Source organism: Meriones unguiculatus, chromosome 2, assembly GCF_030254825.1.
Source record: "Meriones unguiculatus strain TT.TT164.6M chromosome 2, Bangor_MerUng_6.1, whole genome shotgun sequence".
Taxonomy (NCBI): Eukaryota; Metazoa; Chordata; class Mammalia; order Rodentia; family Muridae; genus Meriones; species Meriones unguiculatus.
The window spans coordinates 169,680,646-169,693,096 of NC_083350.1; the positions used below are offsets into that span (position 1 = coordinate 169,680,646).

The 12,451-nt window shown below is 43.2% G+C and overlaps 2 protein-coding genes and 1 non-coding gene across 3 annotated transcripts in view; 1 reads left to right on the top strand and 2 right to left on the bottom strand.

Annotated features, from left to right (window-relative positions):
• The window catches only part of Plch1 (phospholipase C eta 1), a 201,507-nt gene extending 200,980 nt beyond the window's left edge, over positions 1-527 (bottom strand). Inside the window, exon 1 of the mRNA XM_060378383.1 lies at positions 267-527. The gene's annotated coding sequence lies outside the window, so the exon portion shown is untranslated. The remainder of the gene's footprint in view (positions 1-266) is intronic.
• A 7,582-nt stretch (positions 528-8,109) lies between these two features.
• On the bottom strand, positions 8,110-8,211 carry LOC132652673 (small nucleolar RNA U13). Its single transcript, XR_009590250.1, has one exon. It is a non-coding gene; the product is annotated as a small nucleolar RNA U13 (small nucleolar RNA).
• Positions 8,212-11,847: 3,636 nt separating this feature from the next.
• Positions 11,848-12,060, top strand: LOC110564223 (large ribosomal subunit protein eL38-like). Its single transcript, XM_060376940.1, has one exon. The coding sequence runs from the start codon at positions 11,848-11,850 to the stop codon at positions 12,058-12,060; it is 213 nt and encodes a 70-aa protein (XP_060232923.1).
• Positions 12,061-12,451: the final 391 nt, after the last annotated feature.

Sequence of the window (12,451 nt, forward strand, 5' to 3'; positions counted from 1 at the left end):
CGTAACCAGGGCAGGGGAGGAGAGAGAGGTTAGGTCTCTCAGGCACAAAAGCCCACACGCTCCATCGGGAGCCCACGAGCTACTACGGTCCTTTCCTCGCCCGGGGCATCCCAGCACACAGCACCCTGCGCCCCGGGCTGGGACTGCCCGGAAAGAATTCGGACACCTGCTCGCGCGCGCGCGACGCTCGGAGCGGCCGGCCGGCCCCCTTTAGCCTGCCCGCGTCCCTCTCCCTACCCCCACCCCCACCCCCTGAAAGCACTGACCTCCTCAGCTTTGAATATCCCGCGGATGAAGGATCCTCGGAGTTTTTGTCGCAGGCGCAACCTCCCAAATGCTGGAGTGATCTGCTAGTGGCAGGGTGTATGACTCCAACCCCAGTCCCCTGCCGAGGTCTAAAACAGGACCCCCCGGATGGGCACCGCTACGCACCAGCCCGCAGAAGCCACAGAGGAGCTCAGAGCGAGAACGGCGCTGCCGCCACAACCTGCTTTCTCATTCAAATCCTCCAGCTCACATTAGAGCCCCCTCCCTCCTAGCCCGCAGCTCTGGGCAAATCCGGGACTGGAGCGCGCGCCAGTGGACTGGAGCGCCTGCAGCCTCCGCTGCCCCAGCAGGACCCTGGACCCTGCAGCCTTCACCCTCCCGAAGACGCTCTCTGCTAGGGCACAGCCCGGAACCCCCAGAGTAAAGATCTTCTTCTGCCCTCCCTCGCAGCAAATTTCACAGAATCCCAAATCCAGAGGCATGCCGGGTTGATTCTCAGGTCCGGTGGTGGGCGGGTAAAGAAGTTGCGGGAACAAAGTTGGAGACTTCGGGGGGGGGGGGGGGGAAGCGAACTGTTCAATGCTCTTACAAAAAGAGTTTGAGCCGCTTCGAAAATAAAACACCGGAAAAAAAAAAAAGAAAATAAAACACCGAACGGCCCCATCCTTTTATTTTTTTCCTCCCATTCCCCCTCATCCAGTAAAGATATTATCTGTTAATACTGGTAATCACAGCCCTCCATTCGAGTAAACTACAAATCAAATTGAGGGACAGGGAGTGCAAGTTACATATTTCCCAGTTGCTTCTAAATACCCGTCATTGGCATTAATTAACAAGCCAGTTCAACTGCTAGCAAGCTGAAGAAGCTAAGGTGCGGTCAAAGGGCACACCGGTGGAAAAAGGACGTTTGCACCCAGCAAGTGTTAAAAAACGGACGGAAGATGAGATCTGAGCGCGCAGTAACGGTGGAAAGGGACCAGCGCGATGCGGTGTGATCCGGCTTCGAGATTCCAGGATTTGCACTTATCAGTCTTCATTCAACCTGCCCTATTGTTAGTTCAAAGCCTGGCTGGGAGGAACCGAGGACAAGTTTCCTCGCGCACCTTTCAAAGTAAAACTTTCATCCAGCAAGAAAGTCATGAGCGCTGGCATGGCAGCATGGGGTTGGCAGGGATTGTCTGGGCCTGGTGACAACATAAACAAAAGTCTTTTTTTCCATGTATGAATTTGCTCAGGAAGTAGTAAAGGAGACCTGAGATTGGAGGGCCGGGCGGGAGCGTCAGTCCTCTTTGACAGACGGTTGGGGGGCGGGAGGAGGGACAGGCAGTGACCTCTCTGCCAAGATCTAGTATTTCACCTTTTCATCCCTCTTAGCCGATACCATAGAAACAACCCATTTGTATTATTCAGTTCAACAGAGGCAATGACAATGTCACAGCAAAGCACCATGGGCCAAAAGAAACTTTATCCTGAAAGCTATTCTGCACTCTTAGAAAAAAAGAAAAAGAAAAAAGCCACCAGAATACCTATAGTGTACAAGGAAGAAATCATTTCAGAAAAGGACATACAAGACCTTTTGTCTTCATAGGGAAAAATAAATAAATTTCATAATTTTACTTTCTTCCTTTATTCTTTTTTTTTCTTTACCCAGATCACAAACGCCTAATTTACAAGAAATTAAGTAGGGTTGAGGCTGTAAATATGTAGTATGCTTTAAGAACCTGGATTTAATCAGCAGCATCAAATAAATGGATAGACGGACAAACAGGTAGATAATAAATAAATGAGAACGGGAAAAAGAAAAAATAGGCAAGTCATTTTCTGTTTCCAAATTGCTTTTCTTTGTGTAGAAAAGGGCTGTTTAGAGTTTTGTTTTGGTGGTAATCACCATGGTGAATAGAAAAGAAGGAAAAGGCAAGGGGCGAGATAATTAAGCTCCCCATCAGTCATGGTTATCCTTCCTCTAGCCTCCTGTGTTTATCTTCCTGGAACTGAAAGATCACAGATGCACAGGTTAAAATAAACTCAGAAACAAACTTCTTGACAAGAGTGTTTGTATGCTGTGCATTCTTGATTTTGATAGTGTTTATTTCTGTAGCTCTGCAAACTTTAAATTTTTTAAATCATGCAGCATTTCAAACCTATGGGTTGACTGGGAATATGTAATATCTTCTTTCTTTTAGAAATATTTTTATTGTTTTATTCATATTGGTGTTGTGTAAGTTTCTTCAGGGGCAGGAAATATTCCATCCTTGGGAAGCTTCTAAAGCAAGGAGGTAAACTCAGGAAGTCCCTGAAACTGACCAGACTCACTTAGGCCTCTACCTGCCTGAGGAAATAATAAAAGCTATGCGTCCCTCTCAGAGAAAATGAAGCTCAGAAACAATGAAGTCTCTCAGAGGAGAAAAACCACAGAGAAGACTCTTAAGAACAGAACAGCTGCCTGGAAGAAGCAGAAACCACAGAGATTCCTACAAGAGATTGAGATCAACTGAGGCACCTGGAAAGGACACTCTCCAACCTGTTGAGCTGTCTTCAGGCAATGCAGTGTGCTCCAGGTTCCTGGCTTTTGTGAGCTGTTGTTCATGCTGGGGTGGGCCTTGATGATGCAGCTGTCTTTGAGTCATGTCTGCTTCTGCAAGTGACCCCTTACCCATATTCCTGTAAGTAGCACAAATCAAACTTAGTACTCATCAGTTTGGAGTTTGGTGTTGTCTATACTTTGAGCCGTCCTTGGTTCTACCTCAGTGAGTAGATGCATGCATTGTGTCCCCCAGAAAAAGTACTGTCACACAACATCTTTGAACCAAGTGCATTTCTGATGCCCATAGAGGCCAGAAGAGAGTGTTGTATCCCCTGGGACTGTAATTACAGGCATTTGTGGGTGCTAGGGATCAAATGGAGGTACTCTGGAAGACCAGCAATCAGTAGCCCTGGCTACCGAACCATTCCTCCAGCCCTTTTCTGCTTTCTAAAATAAACTAAAACCTCACTTCCTGGCCTTCCCTACTATCGCTTTCACTGTAAGTGTTAACTCTGCAGTTAATGAGTTCAAAAACAAGTATGCATGTTCTGAAGTGTGTGTGTGTGTGTGTGTGTGTGTGTGTGTGTGTGTGTGTGTTTCCAGTTTTTGAGGCTAGGCTGCCTGTAGCCCAGGCTGGCCTCAAACTCATTTTATAGCAGAGACTGTCCTTTGAAGATCTGATCCACCTTCTTCTACCTCCCTAGTGCTGGGATCAGAAGTATCTCTCAGTATAGCTTTTCTCAAGTTTTTTGTTTTGTTTTGCTTTTCCAAACACTGTTAACCAAAGAAAATGAAGTTGAAGTTGCTGGATGTGGTGACTCAAGCCTGTGCTCCTAGCATTAGGGAGGCATGAGAACTGCTATGAGCTCAAGGCAAGCTTGGCATGTATAGTGAAATCCAGGACAGTGGAGCTACAGAGTGAAAAAAAAAAAAGAAGAAGAAGAAGAAGCAAGAGGGGGAGGCGTCACTGATTAAAACAAGAAAATGCCATCACTTTGGTAACTTTGTGTATGTAAGGGTAAATTCTTTTTCCCTGCTTGTGGCTAAGGGAGAATAATAACAGAATGATTGAACAATGGGTAGTGAACAGCCTCTTTGATTGCATAACCTCTTCCATGGTACCAGAGTCAACAGAAAAACAAAACAAATAGAATCTCCAGCACCCCTCGTCACTCGCCCTAAAGGTATTCAAGAGAGTGGGATCTACTCTAAAACCCCTTTTCTCTATGTGCCCTCTGTGGTGAAGTTCCTTTCCTAGATGGTCTTCTTTTCCACTTTCCCAAGAGAAAAGAACTCCGATGGATAGCTTATGCCAGCTCTGCTGAGAACCCTGGGCTTGAATCCCCCTGCTTCCCCAGACTAAAGGACCTGGCCCCTACAACAACACTTACCAAAAGCCCAGTACAGAGTCCTTAGATTTAAAGTCTTCAAAGCTGTAAAAGGACTACGAAAACATCCATTTTTCTTAAGTGCCTTAGACTGGTAGAAGGCATCTTTCCTACCTCCTCCCCTTCACCATCTAAGCTTTAGATTCTAAGGGATGCCTCTCATTAATTATCCGGGCACGTCTCAGCCAGGCAGCCCTTCTAAAGAGCTGCCAGATTTCTACCTATCACTGCTGGCTTGATAGTGAATGTGCACTGACAATCAGGATCACAGAAAATCCTGTAAGCAGTGTCTAATACACTAAAGCTGATTAATGTGCCTTGTACTGGGCCCGTTTGGCTGTACATTGCAAGTAATTTTTAAATAGAACTACGCTGTTAGTAAATGCATGTGTTGGAAGAAGTTTTTTGTTGTTGTTGTTTTGTTTTCCCCCACTTGAGCAAAAACCAGTATTTTTGATTGGGGAAGGGGATGTAGAAAAGAGCTCTATTCAATGTATTCCAATTTAACCAGCAACAATACATCCAGGAGCAAGAGCCTAGACGAGGTGAATAACACCTCTGTTTTAATCAATGCACCAGGAAGTCAAGGAACCTGGCTTAGGGGTTTATCAGGCAAGAGCCACTCTCCTTTCAACACATATTTCTCAAGAGCTTGCCAGGTCAAGACCGGACCTAGGTCATCAGTCTTAGCTGAAATATAGATAGCACGTTAGAAGTAATGAGCAGGACCTGTCCTCATAGCCTGGCTTTCTGTATTGCTTGAGATAGTAAAAAACAAATAATAAAATCTCACATCCAACCACCAGGCAGGAGAGGCATGTCCCCGTATGTGGCCAGCTGCCACACTGAACTCAAGATGGGGAGAGAGGGACATGAGAAGGAAAGCTTACCTGGGAAAGAGCTGTGTTTCATGTCTTTCACTCTCTATGGAAGGAGTTTTGGCACATTCACAAACGGTAGGTAGTGTAATGAGTAGTTGTTACTCAGTATAAAGTGTTAGATTTTTGTCAGCTTTATCCAGGAATTGGGGTGGGGGTCTGCAATAAGTACGCTCACACATTTATACACTTTTGCAGAACCTTGATCTTGGTTACTGACAGAAATACATGTCTTCAAGTAACTAAATAAGACCAGTGTCTATGAAGCCCGTTAGCAAAATGCCAGTGTACTAGCCAGGGCTCTCTAGATTAAGAGAACTTATAGAACGAATCTCTCTCTATATAAATATGTATAGAAAGGGAAATTATTAGGATGACTTACAGACTGTTGTCCAGCTAACCCAACAATGGCTGCCTATCAAAGGAAGGTCCAAGAATCCAGTAGTTTGTTCAGCATATGAAGCTGGCTGTCTCAGGTGGTCTTCAGTGGACTCTGAAATTCTGAAGAAGTGGGCTCTGATTCCAGTGAAGGAAAGGACTTGCTGTTGAGGTGAGAACAAGCAAAGAGAAAAAACTTCCTTCTTCCATGTCCTTATATAGGCTTCCTGATTAGAGGTGGGTTTTCCCAGCTCAGAAGATCTGGATTAAAGGTATGTCTTCCTACATCAAAGATCCAGATTAGAAGTATATCTTCCCACTTCAAATTAAGCAAAAATCTCTCACAGGTGTACCCTCCATTTGTGGGTATTTTGTTAATTCCCAACGTGGTTGACAAGATGGAGTTAAGAATACGCATCACTGCCAGGTACAAAATAAACTCTCAAAAATGCAAACAACTCCTTTTACTGCTATCAGACACAGAAATGCATTCGCTTTGTAAAGGGAAAGCTGTCTTCAAGGTTCAACTTTCTTCTTACCTGCACTTGTAGCATCTTTAAATGATCCACTCTGTAAATAGGATATACCTATTATTTTCTAGAACAAGCCAATAAAATTCTTTTCCCTTTTTATATGGCAGTGTCGAAGTTATTTTATTATTCATATGCAAATATCCATTTCACGTTCTAAATAAGGTGAAGAGACACAGGCTTCATTATACTATTTTGTTCTTGTGAGTGTGAGAAAACTCCTTTGATGAACAGTGAAAAACACAAAACACAAGTTTTCCACACCAACATGGTGGCTGTCCAATGTGAGTGGCAGAATCCAAATTTGTGTCTGCTAAAAAACAGGGAGTGTTCTAACTGACTGATGAGCCACCAGCACAGCACACTGCGCATGTGGAGGTCAGAGAACAAGTTTCAGGGGTCTTTTTCCTCTTTCCCAGTGGATTCTACAGCTCTCACTCAGGTCCTTAGAGAGTCTCACTGTGTAGCCCTGGATGGCCTGGAACTCCCTTTGTCCATTTGACTGGCCTCTAACTTAGAGCCACTTGCCTCCCTAGTAATGGAATTAAAGGCTTGTGCCCCGAGGCCTGGCCCTCTAGCTTCATTTATTGTCTTAGGGACTGCTGTATAAAGACAAAGCCTACTGGTTTTGCTGAAAGGAAGTTCATCAATTGAACTCCGACTCTTCTTAAATCCAGCTAGTTAGAATCTAAAAGGTAAAAAAATATGCTGATAAAAGTGAACTTGTACACACACACACACACACACACACACACACACACACACACACACACACACACACACTTGCTTTTCTCCTCCTCTTGGAGGGACAGGATACAAAAGTGTCTGACAAGAAAGGAGGGAGCCCTTTCCTCTCAGGGCTCAGAACTGCCCTCTGGCTTTGTTTCAGAAAGACCTCCCACAGAGCCAGCGTCTGCTAGAACCCAGGGCTACACAAGATGTCCAAGGGAAGTACCTTGTTCTTTGAGGCTATGTATTTTCCTTCATGGAATACACTGTGTCGATAATCTGGTACCTTAATGATTACAGATATTAAAGTAAAACTGAAAGAAACGTTGAAAGAAAATAAGAAAGTGGTAAAACAATGGAAACCTAAAGTTTTGAAAAGCTCAGAGAAGCAACTTATATCACAAGGAAAATTTTCCCTTTCTCTTCTATTTGGAATTAAAGTAGGGTGCAACTGTTTTTATTCCCAACACCTGTTTTGCTTTGTTTTTTTAACCAAAAACAAAACAAAACAAAAAACCCCAACAACAAATGGCTATATTTTTTCACACAAACATAGTAAAGGGGAAAGTGCAGTTAAAGGAAAAAAGGAAACCATATGTTAGTTTTATTTATTTTCATTAGATTTTTATTTTATTTTATTTTCTAGTTTGAAATACGAAACCAAGGGCCTCAAACATGCTGGGCAACCCATAAAGTAAGTGCTATTTTAAACTCAGCATGGTTTTCCTTAAAGGATCGTTTAATGAAAACTTTCAGATCATTTAAGGAAAACAAGTTTCCAGTGTTTAGGATTAAGGGATTTGGAGAGGAAGGCTTAGATTAGAAAAAAAGTTTCCTTGGGGCTACAGAGAAGACTGAGCAGCTAAGAGTGAGTACTGAGCAAAGGAGCCAAGTTGTATTCTCAGCACGGACATCCAATGGCGCACAATCACTTGTCATTCCAGCACTGGGGTCCAATGCTCTGTTCTGGTCTCCACAGGAGCCTTCACTCACATGCACATATTCATACACAGACACACACATATACATAATTTAAAATTAATAAAAATATAAGTCAGGCATAGAGGCACATGCTTTTAATCCTAGCACTCTGGAAGAAGAGTAAGGTGGATCTCTGTGAGCTCAAGGTTTGGGCCTACATAGTGAATTCCAAGCCAGCCAGAGCTACATCGCGAGACCTGTCTCAAAATTAAAATAAAATATAATAAAATAAAATAAAATAAAAACACCAAACACCTTAAAAGAAAAACAGGCTCTAGCCAAAAATTAAAGTCCATTTCATTCTTTCATTCATGAATTTGAGGGAAGGAGCACTTAGGATAAAACTGAGGCTTTATTAGGAAAATGAAATTTTTTTTCTTCAGAGTAAAGAATTTCAATATGGCCTTCTTTTTTCTTTATTTTTTCCAAGTTCATGTCAGATGGTCATCTGCTAACATCACAATGAGGTTTGTTGGCATCACATGTCACACAGTGGCACGAACACCCAGTCATCACTCTTACGAACCTCTCATTATGGCACTTTTATACATACTTGCAGTTACAGCTTTGTTCTCATTCCTTCCTCTTCCCCACTGCCTTCTGTGTCCTCTGCACCTCCATCCTCCCCATCCTCCCCGTTTCCCTTCCTTCCCTTAGACAGACTCCTAGAAGGAGCAAAATGATCCAAAATGGAATGAGTATAGTCTGTGCGACAGGACTCACATAGCTTGGATAAGAGGGAAGACACTGGTAACACACAGTGCTCCAAGTGCCAAAATCAATGTACGTGGCAGAACAGAAGAACCAAAACAAAGTAGAAAACAGAGCTATGAAAACAAGACAAATTAACATTATTTCTAACACCAACATCCATTTATTTGTTGGGGCACATGTGCCAGGTGTACATGTGGAGGTCATAGGACAACTTTTGTGGTCAGTTGTCTCCTCCACTGTAAGGTTCCTAAGGATGGAACTCAGGTCGTTAGACTCAGGGACAGGCAGTTTTATCTGCTGGGCCATCTTACCAGGCCCTAAGACAAGTGTTTTGTTCTAGCACATTTATAAAAAATTTTAGTGGTGTTTTACTCAATGAGCTTTCCTTAGTGATAGAAACCTATTCATCAAGCTGGGAGGTGGTGGCACATGGCTTTATTCCCAGTACTCCAGAGGCAGAGGCAGACAGATCCAGAGCTACACAGAAAACTTTGTATGAGGAGAAGAAGGAAGGAAGGAAGGAAGGAAGGAAGGAAGGAAGGAAGGAAGGAAGGAAGGAAGGAAGGAAAGGGAGCTATTGATCAGCCCTCTCCAAAAGGCTGTGCTAGAAATGAGCTCTTCTATAGTGACCTGCAATGTGACACTTCTTAGGCATGCCTGTAGTCTAGGCCTGTATTCTAGGCCTGTATTCTAGGCCTGTAGTCTTGGCTCTTAGGAAGGTGAAGGCAGGAGAATACTCTGATTCTGAGAGTTCAGCAGCAAACTCTGCAACTCAACAAGATCCTGAAGGAAAAAGAATGGGAAGACATTGTTTTTGCCTTGTAGACACATCAAATGTATTTATAACAAGAAAATTAATAAAATGATATACATCTTGGCTATCGGCAATGTATTTTTTTTATGCCAGATCATGAACTCAAAGATAGCCTGGATTACATACATACCTGTGTCAGGGGTTAGAGAATGAAGGAAGAGCTCTACCCCAGCATTCTAAGGAGAAACCTTAACCTTTTAGGATCCTCGACTCAGGCAAAGCCAGGTTGTGTGCTTTCAACATACACACACACACACACACACACACACACACACACACACTAGTCAGTATGAAGCAGAGCTGTGGTTTTATTTAAAATAGAAAGGTGCTCAAGAAAAGACAGAAGCACAGGAAGCTTCTCAGGGCTGCAGCTTGTTGCTGACCATTTTACCACAGATTTAAAACAACAAGCAGGAAACAGACTCTAAGGCAGTGCTTCTCAACATTCTGATGCTCCACCCTCTAATACAATTCCTCCTGTTGTGGTAACCCCCAACCATAAAATTGCTACTTCATAACTGTAATTTTACTACTGTTATGAATCATGATGTAAGTATTTTTGGAAACAGGTTTGTCAAAGGGGTTGTGACCCACAGGTTGAGAACTACTACTCTAAGAGGACCCTGATTATGGGTTCTGAATACCTGTAAGCCTAGAATTTTGGAGGCAAAGGAAGGATTATGAGTTTGAAGCTAGTCTGGCCTACATAATGAGACCCAGTCCCTAAAACATTACATCAAAACGCCACATAAACATTAGCAGAACACCCTCAACATCCACAGTCTCTTCAGACACTGTGGAAGATTCACCCTACCAGAAGGACTCCTGTGTAAGCCCCAAGATGGTCATAAGAGTGAGTGATCTCAGGCCTTTCTTTTTCCCAAGTTCAGATTTGTATTGCAAGGGGGTAATGTATTCTTCTGTGACCAGTACTATTGGTTCTTTTTTTTCCTTCTTTCCTTCCTTCCTTCTTTCCTTCCTTCTTTCCTTTCTTCCTTCCTTCCTTCCTTCCTTCCTTCCTTTTTTTCCTTTCCTTCTTCCCTTCCTTTGTCACTTCTTACTTTTTGTGTATTTATTTTGTTTTGTCCTCTTTTTTTCCTTTTGTCTTTTTGTTTTCAGACAGTCTTGATAAAGCAGGATAGACAAATTCAAGTTAAATCATGGGAAGTGAAAGTTGTTCCTCACCCCACTCTGGTTGAAGCTGCTTCACCAGCAGGGAGGCAAGAATTTCAACACAGTAAATTGCTTAAGGCATTTAACTGTATTCTCCCTTGAAGAGTCCATACTTGTACTTCGGTAGGTCTTATTCTTTCCCTGTGCATCTCCATCTTAACCCCTGTGCTTTGATTTTGGCCCCTGTAACCTACATGAAAGAAGGACAGAACTGACTCCCACAGATTGTCCTCTAACCTCCATGCAAGCACAATGGTCTCTCTCTCTCTCTCAAACACATGTGCGCACGTGTGTACACACACACTAGATCAGTTTTTAAAAGAAGGAAAAGACCATCAAGACAATAAGGAGCCTGTTGTCTGTCTTCCTTGTCTGGCTGTTGTGCAAGAAAAAGTGTTTTGCAGCCAAGGGGTGATAACTGTGGATCATATATATGTGCATAGTTTTCTCTCTTCATTTCTCTTTCACCTTGTTCACCATTAATCATATTAAGGCTGATGTTGTTGCCAATATTTCACACATAAGAAGTAAGTATGGACAGGCTAGACCTGCTGATGCATGCCTGTAATCCTTCACTCAGGAGGTGGAGACAGGAGAACTGGAAGTCCAGAGTCATTCTAAGCTACATAGCAAGTTCCAGGCCAGCCTGGACTGCATGAGCTCCTGTCTCAAAAGTCAAGCAAACAACTGGACATGGTGATCTCTCCCTGGGTTCTAACAATCAGAATGTTAGGTCCAGCCACTCATCTTCAATATGCGCAACAAAGAACTGAATAAGGCAAAAGGCAGAGATGCAATTTTTCCAGTGCAGCCACATTGTACAAAATAAAAGAGTCTAATGACCCAAGTGTGTCTTTGGGGCACCGACAGGAACTTTTTTCTTCTTTAGTTATTTTTGAAACAGGGTCTCTCTACTTAGCCCTGGCTACCCAGGTACTTACTTTGTAGACCAAGCTGACCTTGACCTCAGACAAATGCCTGCCTCTGCTTCTGCCAGGATCAAAAGCATGGGCCACAACACCCAGCAGGAGCATTTGGGTTAAACTGAGGACAAGAGATATGTGTAATTAAACAGTCCCGGTCAAGGTGTGTTCCCCCTGGATATTGCTTCAGCTGTCTTCAGGGTGGTCCACAGTGGTTCTTATAGATTGAGAGAACAATGCGGTCTTCAGGAGATGACTTGTCTGCTACAGGGTAGGCACAATCATGCATAATTGCCATCATGTGGCTAGGTGGGAGAGGGGCAATCTTTCCCTAGAGTTTTTTCTCTATTTGGAATCCAAGATAACTACAGACTTAGAACAATGACTTCTCTCTATCCCTTCTGCCTTAAAGGTGGATGAGATGACTAAGACAAACACTCCTTGAATGATTAACGTAATGACTTGAAAAGTTAAGCAGATGACCCAACATAAGAAGACAGACACAGGAGTGTTTCTGGTGCGGTCGCCAGTGCTGAGCGCCTGTCACCATGCGTTGGAAAATTGAGGAAATAAAGGACTTTCTGCTCACAGCCTGGCAAAAGGATGCCAAATCTGTGAAGATCAAGAAGAAGAAGGATAATGTGAAGTTCAAGGTTCGCTGCAGCAGGTACTTCTACGCCCTGGTCATCACAGACAAGGAGAAGGCAGAGAAGCTGAAGCAGTCCCTGCCCCCTAGTTTGGCAGTGAAGAAGCTGAAATGAACCAGTCCTATTAAAAATTCTGGAAAGTAAAAAAAAAAGAAGAAGAAGAAGAAGAAGACAGACACAAAATGAGGGAGAGGACAGACTTTTAATAAAGCATTGTGTTGTTTTTTGGCCACACCTTCAAGAGCTGCCATCCTCAAGGCATCTGTGAAATGCTTGCAGTGGTTGGTGCTAGCTCCAGACCAGTGAGAGTTATATAATGAGATCTTAAAAAAACACAAGATAAAACCAAAAAAACAAAACAAAGCAAAAACATTTTTATATAGATTGTTGAAGATGTTAGTTGTTCGAGTTGGCGACATGAGCCTGGAAGAGTGGGGCCTAAAAATGAATCAGACTCAAGTCCCATGCAAGAGCCAACTTTATTCAGAGCATCAGACAGTTTATG